Raw genomic sequence first — 18,789 nt, 5'->3', positions numbered from 1 at the left:
TGATAAAAAAACAGAGGGTGAATTATCAACTTGAACTGTACAATTCTCAAACTAAGACTAATGCTAATGACAGATTTGAGTAATAAGTCGCCTTAGCTGTGAAATTTAGTTCTAAGAACCACCAAATGTCAAAATAACGCACAGCCTGTTCTAAAAACTGACAGTATCTCTCAATCCATCCCCATGGCTTCGTAATTTTTTACGTCGAGATCGTGGGAACAAGAGTTGTTGAATCTGCTTCTCAGCTGCAACTTCAGATGTTGCCTACAACGACAACATAGAAAACGGATAATATACTCAAGTAGCTAAAAGGTAAAATGTTCGCCCCTCAAGAAAGGTGCCGTAAGTAAAACTTTATACAAACTAGAAATAATTTTATAAACGGTGAGGTGTAGGTGGCTCACCCTGATTTTAAAGGGAAATCGAAAAGTCTGTACTTCTGTCCCAAAACATACTCTCACATCCATGCCAAGACTATCGACTCCGATCAAAATAGCATCCTGAAAAATATATACCACACACTGTCATATACGCAGAAGTTATTAGTAACTCTAATAAGGCAACTAACTTCTAGTCAGTCTAAAGAATCTTCAACCAGATGCATCAAGGTCACATAGGCCTATACTGACACTGAAGTAAACAACATCTCATGTTTACTAGAACAGGTAAAATGGCTAAACTATATCATTAAAGAATAAGTGAGAGGGCAGTAAATAGCAAGATCTGAATACTCAAAGTTGGCCAATGAACACAAATTTGAACTTTTGTGTATCAACTTAAATGGGAAGGTCGTCTTGTCCTTCTGGGTTGTGAAGGGGGGACACCTTTTTTCCTGTCGCCCTTCAAGTTGTAAGCTAGTTTTTTTTAAATGAAGTGATTGTCAATTCTTATCCCCCACACCCTACCCCACCCCCTACCCAAAATAACTGAGTGAGTTTATAGTATCAAAGATAATGTGACCACCATAGGTTGGTCTGGTAGTCATAATCGATCAGACCAATGAAAGAGTAAGGATGCTAGAAGAAATAAGTTCAAACTATAATGTTCACCTACTTGAAATTTTATATCCTATGAGTTCTCTTGGTAAGGTCAAAGAGTTGTCCCATTAGACTAGTCGAAGTGTGTGCGCTATTTGACATATGGTTGTTCCTTTTTGTTCCATTAGACATATGCATGTTGTAAGACTAAAGAATCAAAAAAATCTATTAAACATCTCTTTTTACCCTTAAAAATATGGTTGTTCCTTTTTGTTCCTGTTAGACCGAAGGAAAGCCCTGATGAAGTTGTTCAAAGTATTTCTTTCTCCCCTTTGTATGGGGGCCAAGAAAAACTGAGGCAATCAACAAGAAGAGATCTCCAAGAAAGGCAATGGACCAACCAAATCACCTCAAACAAGGTATGACCAAAATTATTTCATAGTCCATTCAAAATATAAATGGACAAAAGTTCCATGTTTCTTGAATCAACATTGATGTTAAAATCCAGAGTCATGATTAGAACCAGCCAAAGAAGATTTACTTAATAGGAGCGGCTTTCAATGTATACACATTAAATTTTAACCACGATAGAATATAATGTTACAACTTACAACATGCATTTTACTTTTCCTTCTTTTATTTTGTATTGATGGCATGAAGGGAGGAGAGGAGATGCAATAAAACCAAGAGACCTGCTAGGGGATTCCTTCAGAAAAATTATTTTAAAAAGTCTAAGATGGACCAAACTTATATACTAGTGAATGAATTGACGTACTATCGATGAAATTAGAAGAAAAAATTTTGTTGCAAAACATTATAACAAACATAATAAAAAGGATTACCTCAACATGAAGACCCCTCTTTTTGCAAAGAGCTTTAAGAGCAATATTGCACCTAATGCCCTTCTCACTAAAACGCTCTATAATTTCCGCAGTAGAGTGCAGAAGAATATCAGGTTCAGCACCTTGAAAATCTTGCAAACTAACTTCGGACTGAAAAAACCCATCCAAAAATAGCATGTCTAAGTTGCCAATGCCAGAACTTCCTGAATTATTTTTGTTCTCCTTTTGCTTCAAGCTAAATCTATTTGTGTCTACCTTCCATTTTGTAATTCTTTCTTTATTAAATTTCTCCTTAATATTCCACTATCTGATATGATAAATAGCCATTACATTCATTCTTGTCATTCTATCTTATTGACCCTACTGCAGATCATATAAATACTCATATACGAGACCAAATTACAACAGCCATCACTGTCGGAAAAAGGGAAATCATGTACACACCTGAACTCCATATACAGAGAAGAGCTCAATTCTCATTATCTCCAACCTGTAGAGAGTGGATCTTTGGCTGCTTCTATCAATTTTGGACTCCAAGCTCAAGGTTTCGCCTTCTAAACCTGTGGTTAAAGATGAGATGACTAGGAAGAAGTCCATCAACAATAACCCTATTGTGCTTAGAAGCTAGAACGTGGAAATATATATACCTAAACACAAGTAACGAATCAGTGACTCTTCTGTTTATACCAAAAGGAAAATAAAAACCATGCAAATGTGGAACCTTCTAGTACTTTTCATAAATCAAACCCTGATCCAAAACCACAAGAGATTTTGGGTATGTTATTGTAAAACGAGGATCATGAATTGAACCTACATCTAGAACTAATGATTGTGGTATTCCTTCTGTTAACTTGATATATATTCTTAGATATAAACAAAAAGAGGTAAGATGAAATCTTGCACTAGTCATCCAATACATAACTATACATCCTATTAATATCTTCTAACTTGAGGACCTTTACTTTTTTAATTTTTTCTTTTCTTCTTCTTCTACTTCTTCTTTCTTTTTTTTTCCTTTTTTTTTTTTTTTTTTTTTGGGAGAAACAAGAGAACATCATTTGAAAAGGCAACGAGCCTAAACAAAACAACTTAAAGGTCAAGAGCCTTTACTTTTACTATCATAACATTGAAACTCTCCACGGTATTCTGTTAGGACCCAAGGTAGTATGGGCTACCTTTGTCCCACATTGGTTAGAATGGGATGACCAATGTGGTACTTAAGTGGGTTAGCTCTCTCACCTTAATAGTTGGCTTTTAAGGTGTGGTTCTCTAAGGTACTTAAGTATTCAACAATGGTATCAAAGCCGATAGTCGACGTTCCAAAGAGAAGCACCAGCGGAGGGTTCTGATCGGGTGTTTTCGAGTGAAGTACTGTCAGTCTAGCCGTCGAGGACATTAGCTTTTCGGGGATGAAGTATTGTAAAGAAGCAAGGGAGTGGGCTACCTTTGTCTCACATCAGTTAGAATGGAATGACCAATGTGGTACTTAAGTGGTTTGTCTCTCTCACCTCAATAGCTAGCTTTTGGGGTGTAGTTCTCCAAGGTGTTTAAGTACCTAACATATTCACACGGCATTTAAGGACCCTAAATGGAGAGATGCTGTCATTTTTTAGAGTTAAGCCTTGGACAAGAAAAGGCATCTGGGAAACTACGATCTTCATCGGTAAATAAAATTCAAATGGTAGAATAAAATGATTTGAAGCTAGGTTGAAAGCTAAAAGATGCACCCAATCATTCAGTGTAAATTACTACCTTTGCACTTGTTAAACTCAAAACATTTTCCTGCTGGCTGTCAATAATGATTGGGTCCTCTATCAATTATATTTTTAAAAAAGAAAAAAACCGATCTTAAATGGGGATCATAAAGAAGAGGTCCATATGGACACTCCCCCTGATTTAGAAACTTCTAGAATAAAGAAATAATCGAAAATTAAAGAAATCCCCTTCTGAAACGATTACTACTTACTAGAGCCAAGTTTGAAAAATTTTTCCAGTGTTGTTAAAAGTAAAGGTTGCATATAATGCCACTCTGGTCCTACTCTGGACCTACTTTATTTGTAAAAAGTTCTACTCATGCTAAATTTCCTACTGCATTGTGTAGGCTGATGATGACATCCTAACTAGGAATAATATGTGGAAGAACAAAGAAAGCCAACTAATTTTAATGTCAACAAACCTAGGAAACCTAACTTTAGGATACGAATTGTTAGATCAAATGAACGAATGAGCATCCTTCAAAGTCAAAGGAAATGTAATCTACTGACATGAACATCAAGTTTAACAATATCCTGAAGAAAAATTAGAATGTTTGGATATAGTTAGCATTTCTTTTAGTATTAAATATTAACCTCACCTATATCCAATTTGAAAACCCAACCAACCATATCCAAATTAAAATCACACTTCACACAGTAAGTAATTATATCATAATACACTTTATACATCTCTATATATCACCCAACTAAGAAGAAATATTCACCGGCCCATACTATATCTCATCAGCTCCCCCTATCATCTTCATATCACAATCATTAAAAGAAAAACGTGTTCTTGTGACTTGATGTGTCAGTGAAAATAACAGCAGAAGAATTTTTTCGGTTGTGCATACGATCGTTGATTTTCTGTTTTGGTTCTTCACAACATGACTGTTTTGTTAAAATGAGTGCAATGCCACAAGAAGTTCGGGATTGCAATTATTGATGAAGTTATTATTATTTTTTTAAATGGAAACAATGCTTTTCATTAATGAAAAGAGACTAATGCTCAAAATTACAATGAGACAGAAAAGCAAGATAAAGCAAAAACAACCAAAGCTGGACAAGTTCAGAAAAAACAAATACAATCAAATACAACCCAAAACGGAACAAAAACATATAGACCTAAGAGGAGAGATGATGAGGATGGTGAGATATGATGAAATTATTTATCATGCCATTTTTTTTTTTTTTTTTTTTTTTTTTGGTGTTATCATGCCAAGATAGTTACAGAAAAGCAGAGGAAGGAAAAAAAACATATAGACCTAAGAGGAGAGATGATGAGGATGGTGAGATATGATGAAGGCTGGATGAAGATTTTTTTGTACTTATGAGACATCAGAAACATCTTTTGTATTATTCCCTTTGAATGGGTCCTTTTCATATATCCTTGGCTATTTCATTCCATCAATGAAATTGTTTCTTATCTAAAAAGAAAAAAGTATCGCGAGATAATATCATAACATGTTAGTTTTAATTTGGGTAGAATCTAATGGATTTTTAAATTGGATAAAAGTAGGCCGGATATTTAATATTAAAAAGAAAAAAGAAAAAAGAAAACAGGGCATCATGTAAAATAAACTTTTTAAAATGACACATCATTATTATTATTTGATTTTATTTGTGTTATTATGTTGGAATCAATTTCAAAAGATAAAACATATGGGGCAAAATTGAACTTTTAAAACAGTGGGAGCCAAAACTGGTATAAACATCAGCAACTCACGGATATAGTTAGCCTAGAAAATAAGTTTAGCAGATCCGAGAAATAAGAGGAAGAAAATAGATAATAAAAACAGTTAATTTTGGAACTTTTCCCTTGGATATGGTGGAAGGAGTTGTAGAACATTTTTTCAATCATACCAATGAGAAATGTATTCACGTCAGACAAATAAAGATCGTGAGATTGGCTAAGTGCTTTCTGAACAGTTCATACAAGTAATTACTTCAACCATTCAACTGAATGGTTAGGATACGATTTATTATTCTAGTTCCACTTTTTCATCATAATGAGGAAGTTACCTTTCCATTCTGTGTTGTAGCCTTCACTTTCTTCAAAGAAAAATAATCTTCTTACATAAGATTCTTCATCAGCATATGCAGGTCTGAGACATCCCAAAATGGAAACCCCATTTGAAGGATGCATCATCTTTCTGTCATATTCCATATTGATAACCTACAGGTAACAAACATTTAATAAAGAGTTGATTGAACTTCACTAGTTCTAACGAAAGTGTTATACCTCTATTTGCAAGGAGCAGGATGTGATGTTAAGAAGAGATTTAAGTTAATAATAAAGGTAAAATAGACTAACAACTAAGATATTTACAACGGTGTATAATGTACAGGCCATGCTACAACGGAAACAAGGTATTGGTGGCAATCACCTTATTCAAGCACTTGGCAAAGTATACAGGATGAACCAAGCTAGAATCATCTGGAGCTCCCCAGTCAACTGGAATATCAGCTAAATCAGTTTCCACTACCTATAAGACCAATAGAAATGCGGGTGCATTAACTCCATAATAAGAACAAAAATAAACAAGAAAAGGAAAATCAGAGAACTCTGAACCGAAACCAGACAACTAGATACTTACCTCAATATAATCGTAATCAAAAGGAACAACATCACCATAGCCACTATCTGCCGCACTATAATCTCCAACTGTCCTCCTACTCTCATACATTTGCATGTCCATTCCAATCAAAGCATTCTGCGGGTGAAGAGGTCATATAAATACCATAATCTCTCTATCATATTCCATATTGGAGTAAGAGAAAAAGAGTGGAGAAACTTTAGGAGATTTAGAAATAAATGAAAGAAAAAAATATATATAGGAGGTATGGAAAAGCAATGCATGATAATGTAACATGTAGATCTGAAACATTTAACTTAAACCTTTATTTATTAATACATTTCAATGATAAATCTAAAACATGTAAATCCTTACCACAGGATTGTGTGCTCCACGATCTTCTAACATGTTCACACTATCAAAAATCTCAAAATACAAATCTGAACAGAACAAAATATTACCAAGTTTGATTCAGTCACTAAGCTACAGTATAAGCTTATCCATAGAAATGAAAATCATTAACAAGAAAAAATCAATAATATAGTGAAAAAGAAATAAAAACCTCCATAATCGTCAATAACATATTGAAACTCATTCCACGATACTTGTTCATGTGGTTCACTGTGCACAGTTCCGGGAAATAACAACAAAGCATTGCTATTGACCTAATAGAAGAAAAGGAAAAGGAAAAGAAAAAGAAGACAGGGTCATGAGGTGAAACCACACTCGATTCTACCTTAATGTTATCACCACATTATACAATAATTTTTATTAACATGTCAGATCACTTCTATTTTATGCAAAAACTTAAAAACAATCAAGAGAAAACACATAGTGCATCAATCCAAACCTCCACAGCGGTCCTTGCTACTTCTGCAGCAGTGAGTTCAGTGTTCCGTGCTCTTTTGCAAACTTTTAGATCTTCAAGAGGATGATAACCTTTGTTAGTTAAAAAACTTGATGAATCTGGAACTGAATCTGGGTAATCAGCAGCCACTGAAACTTTTGACAAGCAAAGGTCACGTCCCTTAGACAACCAATGGAATTCTGTTGATCCAAATCTTTTATTTCTGCCACTAAATATAACCACAGAAACAAGTAACAAATATTCAATTCATAATCTCGAAATGAAAAGTTAAAGTCATAATGTCAAAAGACAAAATCATTTTCATGAAAAGCTGCAACTAGTCATTTCATTATAGAATTTTCTCTAGTATTACGTTAACCTCAACATTCAAAAAAGTCTTAAACACATGAGAAAACCATACATCAACATTTTAAAATAGAATTTTACACACGATCTAAATTGATCACTTTTTAAAATTTGGAGTTTTAATTGATACAATTATTAGTTAAAAGTTTTAAGTGATATAACCCAAATTTTAGGAAAATAAATTGATTTTTTCCCAAAGATAAACATAAAATAGGTTGGAATCATCAGAAATGGATTTTTCCTCTTAAAGATGTTAGCCACTAATCATCTTAAGAGTTTCCCCTTGTATCGTCAAGAACTCTTTGCTAGAGAATGGTTAGAACTTCAGGATATTGTTAAATTTGATGCTCATCTCAGAGTACAATTTACAGTCTCTTAGAAACTAAATAGAATTGAAATTGACGCAGGAAAATAAAACATCCCTCTTCAACTCAATTATATAAGTTCGCTCTTTAAATTTGGACTCTTGAAATTATGTTCGCCTCTAAACCAAAACAAATGAAGTGCCATTCTCAGTCAATATTTGTAGTTTCCATGTGATGAGCATAGAGGACCATAAAAACTAGTATGACGGTATAATTTCAATTTTTAAGGATGGTTATTATGTAATGTGAACAGCCTGGATAGTTGACCAAACACAGAAGAATGAACAATGTGTATATAAGTTTTTGAGTATCCTAATGACGTTATTATCTATCATTCTTATCTTCCAGGCAACCAAAAGGTTTCGTTGCAAGTATAAGACAAATAGCACGGAAACAATGAAAGGAATTGCATCCGTGCCTGAATACAAACAGATTGAGAATGAGCTACAATAGATCATAACCCACCAACATCATAAACTCACCGAACATCAAAAGAAGATCTATTCCAACTGCTTGTGAATGCATATGATGTCGAGCAACAAGCCCCCTCTGTATGACATTAAAAAAGTGGGGAGCGGAGGTGAGGAACAAAACTCAAACTAAATGGCTACAAAATGAAGGATTTTATTAAAATGCCCCAATCACGAGGCAATGTCAAAAGAAAAAACAACTCACGGACGACAAGACCTTGAAATTGAAACCAGGTCAAAATGAATAAATTGTCGTGAAATAGAGATAATTCACATTAATTTCTTCCTATTCCATGACTTTATATTTTCTTTGATAAAATGCAATGCCCCAATGTTGGTGATGGTTGACAGAATGGAAATCCCCAGGTAGAGAAGCAAGAGCTTCTAAAGTTCAGAAAACCTAAACCCTGAGTTGTTCATCAAAATGGAAAAACCAGATTACACAAGTTCATCAGTTGTTCATCATTCTCGATCCAAACAGACGAAAACCCACTTCAAACAAAATTAACCCATCACTCGATTCATAAGTGGGTATTCAGAAACAACTTGAAATTCGATGATCGATGACCCTCCCTTAACAAAAGAAGTGTCCAGACAATCAATTCATCTAGGAAAACGAAATGGGGATTTCCCAAATTCACAATTCGTCACAATCGATGATCCCAAATGCAAAAAGAAAGAATTCAATACATAAAAAGAGGCGAATGAATGATAGCAATTACCAAAGGTAAGTGTAGAAGCAACAGCAATTTCCATGAGAAGGAGATCAAAATCGAACTCAGCTGTGATGGGTATCGGCTTCTACGAATAGGTCGCAGTACGATTTGGCCATAAAGATTGAAACGTCAGCTAAAAGGGAAAATGTCTCAAGTCCCAACGTGGTCAGAAATCTCAGTTTAATAAATGTAGAAAATAACAAATGGGTCAATCAATTCTGTTTATATATGCCTACAAAAATGTTGAGACTGCAAAAATTTTTGAACGAGGATATTGTAATTGTGAAGTACTGGACATAAGACAGACACCACATATTTCTATTTCTATTTTCAACCTCGTACACAAGGTCATGCCATGCCAAGGCCCAAGACAAAGGAGATTTATGTGAAATGTGAATGTGTGGGAACTTTGAAGGAAAAGTAGCTCAATAGATATGTGTGGCTTTTTTTTTTTTTTTTTTTTAGAGAATTTAAAAAACGGTTTTTCAAATATAGAAAAATAAAAAAAAAATATTTACAAAATATAGTCAAGTTTTAAAACTATCAAGGATAGACGATGATAGATTTTATTATATCTTGTAAATATTTTTAACCGTTTTACCATTTGAAATAATTTTTCATTTGAAAATGATGGAATGAAAATAAAGTTGTACTTATATTTTTATGCATGTATTTAGATTCATAAATTAAATTTTAATTTAAACCATTATTTCAAATGTAATATTTATAAACTATAAAAATAGTTATAGTTACCAACTAAATATTAGGTTGATTATAAATTATTATGATTAATTAATTAATATATGATTTTATTTTATATTACAAAAATTTGTATAACTATTGTTTTCTAATATTTTGTAATTTATAATATATATTTTAATTTTAAAATTTGAATTGAGTTTGTAACATGAAATACTATATTTCTAAATATTTTTTGTCTTTATTTAATATAATATTGTATTTTAAATTTTAAAATTCAAAATTTGGATACACTAAAAATATCAAAATATTGTTTTCAAAATTTATACGATTTAGATCACATAATCCAAAAAACAATTTTCAAAAATAGAATACAAATTCTCTGTCAAATATATGTGTGTATATCAGATGATAAAATATTTAAAGTTGAAAAGAAGGACCTCTTTAGGTTAACTTAGAAAGAAAATGTTTTTTAAAAAGTCATTTTCATTTAAGTATTTTTTATAAAATAAAAATAACTAAATAAAGACTCTCACGTGTTGGGTAATTATTTCTAAGAGTGTTTTTATTACAAGTTTATTTAGTTTATTATATCGTGTTATTATCAATAATGTCAAATTACCAAGTAGACTATAAAATACTAATAATTTAAAATAATACTATGCTGGAACTAATGTTTAACGAGTAATTTTAAACTATCAATTCACGAAAATGTAAATCTTTATTATTTAAGAGTTTTTTAATAGAAACAATTTTTTTTTAAATGAATCATAATTGAAAACTTTTAGGTGGCGTTTGGGGTGTTGAGTGAGTTATAATAGTCTGTGTTTATTATAGTCTGTAGGTTAGAATAGTCTGTGTTCAGAGTGCAGATTATTTTAGTCTATATTTGGAGTGCAGATTATTTTAGTTTGTATTTGGGATGCAGATTATTTTAGTCTGTATTATAATAGTCTGTTTGGAGTGCAGGTTATTATAGTCTGTTGTATAGTAGTCTGTGTTTGGTGTGCAGGTTATTATAGTCTGTGGTATAATAGTCTGTGTTTGTTGTGCAGGTTATTATAGTCTGAGTTACAATAATCTATGTTTGGGGTGCAAATTATTATAATAGCCAGTTATAACAGTATGTTAATAAAATGCATGTTATCTTAGTATATATCACAATTGATTCTACTTTTCCGTATATAAAAAGGAAAATTTTAAATGAAATATCATATTTTCACGAACCTAAATAAAATTGTTTGTTCCACTAATTTGTATAAAATGTGTTGAACGTTGCATTGTCCTCATTCCACCAATTTTAACCTTGTTTGACGTATCAAACTTCGTCAGCATGCAGCAAATACAATTTCATTCTCTTCAAAGGATATTAATCATTGCCCAACACATTAATGTATGAAAGATAGAGAAATTTCACAAACTACAAAAAAAGAAAACCAAATCACATTCATGTCCATGAAATAGTACGGAGTGAAACATAAAAAATATTATAAAGTACAAACCATAATTTAGATATGTCCAAATTAAACATGAAAAAGCGGGTGATGAAAATAGTTGGTCAGGCATTGTCTAGAAGAAGAAGCTCGCAATACTTCAATTTCGTATCTGTTGGAACAGACAAAAAACTCTCCGTATTATGCACATTGTGAAATATGATATTCATAGGCTTCATCTTCTGTCGGGTTTGCAGTTTTGGAATATCGTTAAGTTCATTCACAACCTTGGCACGTAGCTCAACCTCTGTTGTACGCTGCTCCTTTAGGCATTCAGCAATGGACTTCAATTGGTCATTTGCAAAGTCCATTGCATTCTTAAAAACTTCAATTAACTTAGACTAATATTCATAACGCTTTCTCTTACTACCCCTTGATGAATTGCCTCCTTCGAAATGAAGTGAAGTTAGGATTCCATCAAACCCATCTTGTGACAGGTCATGTTCCTATGAATCGCCAGTAGAAGCACCTTTATGCATACGGCCTAGCACATTTGAGGCTATGTCACCAGATGTCTCTGCCTCTTCTCCAGTTGCCAGGTCCTTGCCAAAGGTGTAGACTAAGTCATCAAAATATGGGAATGACTTTTTCATGAGCCCTTTTGCTACAGGATGGCTTTACATGGAGAGTATGGTTGGTCAGACGATGAATGAAAAAAATGTTTATGAAATTTTACCTTCACCCAACCATCAAACGTCTCTTTCTCCACAGTGACACATTGGAATTCTTCATTCCAACCAAACCCGCTGCATGTCGGTCCTCACATTTTTTCTATAGCTTGGTACGTTCTTTTAAGGCTTCTTACCATACAATCTATGGTGAGGGTCCCTTGTATTCTACAGTCAGGTATCTTATCAGTCATCATATGTTGTAACTATGCCAAGTACCCAGGGCGAAAGGTCCCGTTATCTGATCTCCATCCACCAGATTCAACCAAAGTCACCAAACATTCCACCAGCTTCGACTCTTCCTCCCTCGTCAAAGTGTGCTTTGGAGCTCTAGAATAACTTGTCATCCTGCAACATGTACACTGTAGTACAATTTAAGTAGTAAAGAAAGAAATTGTCATGTGATGTGTTATTTACAATGGATAAGATGGTAAATCTAATTATATTAAGAAATTTGGAAATTTATTTCCAAAATCGTATAAATGAAATTAAAAAAAAATATATTGTTAAAGCTACAAACTAAGCATGAAGCTACTAATTGTTACATAACTCCCAGTCAGAAAACATATTATGTGCCAGTTCATCTCTTCATTGTGTCCATTCTTTGAACTCTCAATATAATTGATCTCGTCTCCACCAATGGTAGCAGAATGTATGTCCACCTCGTCTAGATCCTCGAGCATTTCGGCAGTATTTATCTCCTTATTAATAAGATTATGAAAAAAGCAACACGTCGTGATCATCTGAGTTTGGACTTGTATAGGGTAGTATGATTTTCTGTGGAGTATTGTCCATCTCCTTTTCAACAGCCCGAATGCCTTCTCGGTGACATTCCTCGAAGAAGAGTGTTTCATGTTAAAAAATTCTCTTGCAGTTGTTGGTGCATTCCCTCCTCCACGTCATTCTGAAAGATGATATCGTTTTCCTCAGTACGGTGCCAAGAAGCCCTCCACATTTGGGTACCCAGCATCACATAAATAATAATACCCTATACAATGTCCAATTGTATGAAATCATAATCGTTGAGTGCTACGATGTACAACAAGAAGTTGTGCGTGTAAGTTGTGACCCTTTGGAACCTTCAATCTGTTAGGTCGTGATATTGCATCTCTAAGCATACGAGAATCAGTTGCAAAACCTTCCCACCTAGGTAAGACAAATACGAAATTGTCATTCGTGTCACAAACACCAAGAACATTTATGGCGATTTTACCCTTCCTCGTCCTATACCTTAGTCGATCAATGGCACTCACGTTGACCTTTATGTATGTACCATCTAACGCATCTAGACAATCTTGTGTGAATACAACGTATGAAATATTCATATACATAAGTTATCTAAACTAGACACAGACAATGCATCAACATTTGTTTAGTTTCACTATACCTCAAATCATCTCCATCTCAAATCTGTACAGGAGGTTGTGATTGACAAATGTTTTTTCAATAATACTTCATGTAGTCGTAAAACGGCATTGAGAACGGAGTTGAAATGCCTAGAAATTGTTTCATCCAACCTAACGAACTGTCTACGAACTACTCTATTCTTAATATCATGGGCTAAGATATATAGGAACATGGCGACCATTTCCTCAACATCTATAACTTATGTTCCCACTAATCTACCAGTTGTCCTTAGTAAAGTACATAAAATGGCAAAACATCTTCTATCCATTCATGTGCTTTCATGACAACTTAAATCAGACTCATGGATTATCAAAAGTATACTAATTGCCTAATATGATGTCTAATGTGATGTGATAGGTATTCTATCCTCCTATGGTCGTTGATTAACAGCTATAGTATTAGCAGTAAATTGATGTTGGGTAGTTGTGAACACCGTTAATATGGTTACTACTTCTTGGGGGTCCATTATACCATAGATTACGAAAATTGGCTCCACGTTTATTAATGAGTGGTTTTTCAAATTAGAATTTAATTTTAATTCCAAACTAATGTACTTTTAATCTAAACAAGAATATAATTATCATGAAATTTTAAATGCATGCAAACTTGTATAATATAGCTTAGTAATAGTAGTAATAGTAGCTATCAGTACTTTTTAATGTTTAACTTTAAGATTGAAACTTTTATCTAAATTTAGAGTGCAATTGGATGAAATTGAAAGTTTGAAGTAAAAATGCATATTTTTTTTCTTTTCTCTCTTTTATACTTCTTTAACAAATAAGTTTAAGTCGTTATCTACGGATTTTTAAGTTTGTTCACCTTAATCCTTAAAGACAGTTATTCGTAGCTATTACTTTACTAATAATTTGTCAATAAACAATTTTATTTGCATTTTTATCAAATATATTCAACCCTACCAAATGAAGTTATAAAATTTTGTTTGCATTTCTATCAAATATGTTCAACTTATTATTTATTTTAATCAACAACAATAACCATATTCAAAATTTCACGCAATGTTGTCGAATAATTTCACTTTTGAATATGAACACATAAATTAAAATTCTAATTGATAAAATAGTCTTGATTTTAGTAGGTTTTAGTTTAGGCTCATGATCAAATCTTGAGTTTTAAATAAAAAATAAATCAATAAAAAGAAAAATAGGAGAAACCTAACAAGTATTTAGGAAGAAAATCAACAAACAACGGAAAGAAAAGATTAATATATAACTGAAAGAAAACCAACTGCAAAAGCATAATTAATATATAACTAAATTATTTTAAGTTTATAAATATACAGGATAAAGAATTTAAATGAAAAGTGAAAGTTTCGTATCAACAAACACTTCAAATATACAAGATTAAATTTGACGAATTAGATTTCACCCGACCTATAATACATGAAAGAAAATATTTTAAATCTACCAACTATAGAGATAAACAAGAAGGACACAAAAGAAAAGAAAATTGAGACAAAAAAAAGTACCACCTTGCATACAATAGAAGGAGGAAATGTGAAGCTTCGCTTGTTCTCTAATAAGTTGAACACTATGACAATCAATAAACAGATGCTTTAGCAATAATATAAAGAAAAAAAAATGAAAGTGACTTAATAGGAGATGTGATAAGCAATACAAAAGAGAGGGAGGGGGAAGAAACTTACCAACAATGGCGTGAGAAGATGGGATTGTCCTCATAGTTGTAAGGAAAAGAGGTCTCATTTATAGAGAAGAGAAATAAAGTACACCTTGGAATTAAGTAGGTCTCATTCATGGGTAGGTCAAAGTTTAGATCTCATTCATGGGTAGGTCAAGTTTAGGTGTACCTATGGTAATAAGTACACTTTGGAAACCCCATCTAGTGAAATAAAGTGAATAGTATACCATTGAGATTGGGAACCAAACACATCAATTTCACTACTGTCAATCACATCTTGCAAACCACTACTTGCAATCAAACTAGAGTAAATCAAACAAGAACAACTTAGGAACCAAACAAGAGTTATGACATAGTTGCAATGAGATTGGGAAAAAAAAACAACAACAAGGAAGCCAACAAACAAACTATCCTAGTATTATGTTTAGACAGTAAGCTAGCCTCAGAGCAACGAAATTCTTTCTTAAGTCGTTCTGAATTTCAGATAATATGATGTATCATGGTGAATAAGATACATTGATCATTAGAGTCAATGCAAAAATAGTCATTGAAATAGTAGCAAAATAATCAAAAACCGATAATCAAAACCAATAATCAAAGACCAAGAATAGAAGCAATTAAAAAAGAGTCATTGAAATAGTAGCAAAATAATCAAAGACCGATAATCAGATATCAATAATCAAAGACCAAGAATAGTAGCAATGCAAAAAGAGTCATTGAAATAGGGGCAAAATAATCAAGGATCGATAATCAAAGACCAAAACAGAAGCAATGCAAAAAGAGTCATTGAAATAGTAGCAAAATAATCAAAGACCAAGTACAGAAGCAATGTAAAAAGAGTCATTGAAATAGTAGTAAAATAATCAAAGACCAAGAACAGTAGCAATGCAAAAAGAGTCATCGAAATAGGGGCAAAATAATCAAAGACCGATACTCAAAGATCAATAATCAAATACCAAGAACAATAGCAATGCAAAAAAAGTCATCGAAATAGGAGCAAAATAATCAAAGAACAATAATCAAAGACCAATAATCAAATATCAAGAACAGTAGCAATGCAAAAAAAAAAAAAAAAATCATCAAAATAGGGGGAAAATAATCAAAGACCAATAATCAAAGACAAAACATAACAGAACACTGAAATCAAGCATAGAGACTTATAATCAGACAAAAACAGTTATTGAATAGAACAAATACATTGATCATCAGAGACCGATAATCAAAGACCAAAAATACAACATTGAAATTTAGCGTGGAGTAAAATAAGCTTACATTTGTCAAAAAAAAAATATATATATATATAAAGTGGCTCATCATCGGCTAGTGAAGAGAAAGAAGACTTACCATTGGATCTAGTAACCCTACCAAGATCTGAACACCATCCTCCATCCCTTATCATGCTTCAAATGAGGATCTTCATCTCCTACCAAGCAAGATTTGAGCTCCGATTCGGACTCAGATAGATAGGAGGGACAATACAAAAAACTAGAGAATCAAAAGAAGCGCCAAGGGGAAACCCTCGTTTGGAACAAAGAGAACCAAAGAAGCGGCAAGATGAAGGAGGAATAGGAGTGGCATTTGAAACGACAAGATGAAAGAGGATGGGTTACTGATCTAGAGAAAAACACATATCGAGACTACCAAATATACCGTAGTGTAGATCTGCGAAAGATTTCTTCAAATCCGACCAAAGAGAACCATAATGACAGTTGATCGGTAGGAACGGAGGAAGCTCCAAAATCCACCAAGAATGACGCTAATCGTGAAAAATAGCAAAACCTTAAGGAGAAGAGATGGAAGAAAATGGAGCAAAATAATCGAGCACTAAACGGAGTAAGGAAAACGAGGGAGAGTAAGGAAACGAAGCAAAATAATCGAGCGTTAAGTGAGATTTGGGTTCCAACTATTTTAGTTGGAGCCCCAAACGTTGGGTGGGCTATTATAGCCCATCCGCCCAACTCTAAATAGGGGGCCCAAATGCCCCCTTAATGTGAAGTGTCTATGTCAATCTACCATTATTATTCCATTTTATTGAATTTTATTTCTTTTCCAAGCTCATGCGAACCAAACTTCAATGGTGAATGTATCCCCTCCCTAAATTTAATAACTTTCTTTTTAGTGTAGCAAATGAAGGGGTGACTTTACTCTCTAATTTAGAAACAACTTGCCAAATCAAACATAGCTTACTTGACATATGAGTGTACTAGAAACCACAAAGTCTATGGTTTGAATCCCTTTAACCCCAATTGTACTAAAAAAATCTAAAAGCAACTTAGCTTGATTTAGCAAGTTTGAGCTATGATGTAAGTGCTATTAGAAACCTTCAATCAAATGAAATTTATATTTTACCAATCTAGGCTACCAACTTGTAGTATTTAATAGTAGACTAGGTCGAACGACAAGGAATCAAACTTGATTTCTCTAAGCTAAATTTGCAAAAACAATAAAATAGGTGATAATACCTAAAATGTGTTATCTTAGTGTATCTGAAATATGTTATTTTAGTGCCTCTAATCTCACTCGTTTATGATGGTTTGTGATATCCCAAATTTTTAGATAATTTAAATTTAATTATTTTAAAATATATGGGGATTATTTTGAATTTTAAGGTTAAATTGAATTATTGTCCAAGGATAATTTAATTTAAGAAGAGTTTGGATTTAATTCAATTTGTGAAATTGAATTAAATTTGGGAGATTTAGAAGTTGTTTATAACTTGGAGAAGATAATTGATTTACATTAATTTTATATGATAATTGATTTAAATTTTGTTTGCAAAAGGAGTTGAGATGTAATTTCAAAATATTTGGAATTTGGAATTTTGATAAGATATTTAAATTTTAAGAGGGGAAAAGGAATATATATATATATATATGGATATTTGTAATAGATAGTAAAATAAGGGGAAAAACCTAAATATATATCACATCTTTAAAATATTTGCAAATATGGAAATATTGACTAGTCAACTTTTGAATTTTGGAAAATTGCATTGTATGACAAATACATTTTAAGAAACCAAAGTCATGACTTCATTTTTTTTGTAATTGCAGGTGTGACAATCACATAGCAATTACATAGAAATCATATAGAAATCACATAACAATCACATAGAAATCAGATAGCAATCAAATTTTCAAGCTGAAGTTTTTTCACATGTTTGCAAAAAAGCAAAACCTAGGGACACCCGCCCAATTTTTAATTTTTTTAATTAAAGTTGCAATTGTCCCTCGACCTCTCGTCTTATCTTGTTGTACACTTTCTTCTTCCCTTTCTTTTTATTTTTTTATTTTTTTATTTTCTTTGATTTTTGCTTCTTTACTTTTTTTTTTTTTTATTTCTTCCAATTTTTGATTCTTCACTTTCTTTTATTTTTTATTTTTTTCTTTCTCCAATTTTTGCTTCTTCCCTTTTTTAGAAAAAATTCTTTCATTTCTCCGGTTTTTACTTTTTTTAAAAAAAAATCTTTCATTTCTCCCGTTTTTGCTTATTCTTTTTTAAATTTTCTTTTATTTCTCCGATTTTTCTTTTTCTCTCTCTCTTTTTTTAATTTTCTTTCCTTTATCCAATTTTTGCTTCTTCTCTCTCATTTTATAAGAATTATGAGGTTGTAGTACCCAATTCATAAGAGACTTAACACCAACAAACCAATCATTAAGTTTGATTATTATAACGAAACATTAAATATAAATAGTAAATGAAAACATATTTGAAAGAAACCATTTTTTAGTCCATTAATTTGCACCATTTTTAGAAACATTTCTTAAAATTTTGAAATAAAAAACGAGAATAATTATTAAACAAGTTTATTTCTCAAAAAATGAGAAATGCGAACGATATCAAACAAGGCAATAGTTTTTTTTTTTTCTTTTTTCTTTTTATAGAACTTTATGAGTATGATGTCTATCAGAAATAAACTTGAAAAAATGGCATAGATGGCTCAAACTGAAGAG

General features: G+C 32.4%; 1 protein-coding gene across 6 annotated transcripts; it reads right to left on the bottom strand.

Moving 5' to 3' along the window:
* Positions 1–9,269, bottom strand: LOC120085922 (Pentatricopeptide repeat (PPR) superfamily protein). Of its 6 annotated transcripts, none has more exons than XR_016524142.1 (12): positions 8,920–9,269; positions 8,210–8,276; positions 7,000–7,225; positions 6,712–6,814; positions 6,525–6,589; positions 6,171–6,287; positions 5,961–6,059; positions 5,596–5,749; positions 2,264–2,400; positions 1,224–1,969; positions 405–500; positions 1–264 (listed from the first exon to the last, which is right to left on the bottom strand). XR_016524142.1 is itself a non-coding variant. In XM_039042242.2 (12 exons), exons 1-12 carry the CDS (start codon positions 8,951–8,953, stop codon positions 151–153), a joined length of 1,362 nt encoding a protein of 453 aa, XP_038898170.1. In that variant the 5' UTR covers positions 8,954–9,269; the 3' UTR covers positions 1–150. The 6 variants fall into 6 exon arrangements, 4 of the variants coding, with proteins under 4 accessions (XP_038898170.1, XP_038898179.1, XP_038898188.1 ...); XR_016524143.1 differs by having other exon boundaries at positions 2,264–2,379; XM_039042242.2 differs by having other exon boundaries at positions 1,820–1,969.
* Positions 9,270–18,789: the final 9,520 nt, after the last annotated feature.

This window comes from Benincasa hispida, chromosome 1 (genome assembly GCF_027475165.1).
Source record: "Benincasa hispida cultivar pf3 chromosome 1, pf3_genome.v1.1, whole genome shotgun sequence".
Taxonomy (NCBI): Eukaryota; Viridiplantae; Streptophyta; class Magnoliopsida; order Cucurbitales; family Cucurbitaceae; genus Benincasa; species Benincasa hispida.
The sequence above is the reverse complement of the archived record's forward strand: the minus strand, read 5'-3'. Positions and strand labels throughout refer to the sequence as shown.

Bases quoted from the DNA above. Each gene is read 5' to 3' on its own strand.
- LOC120085922 (XM_039042242.2), bottom strand. From the start codon at position 8,953: ATGGAAATTGCTGTTGCTTCTACACTTACCTTTG. The intron at 6,815-6,999 runs GTTTGGATTGAT...TTCTTCTATTAG, and splicing joins TAGCAAGGACCGCTGTGGAG to GTCAATAGCAATGCTTTGTT. The intron at 6,288-6,524 runs GTAAGGATTTAC...CTTCACCCGCAG, and splicing joins GTGGAGCACACAATCCTGTG to AATGCTTTGATTGGAATGGA.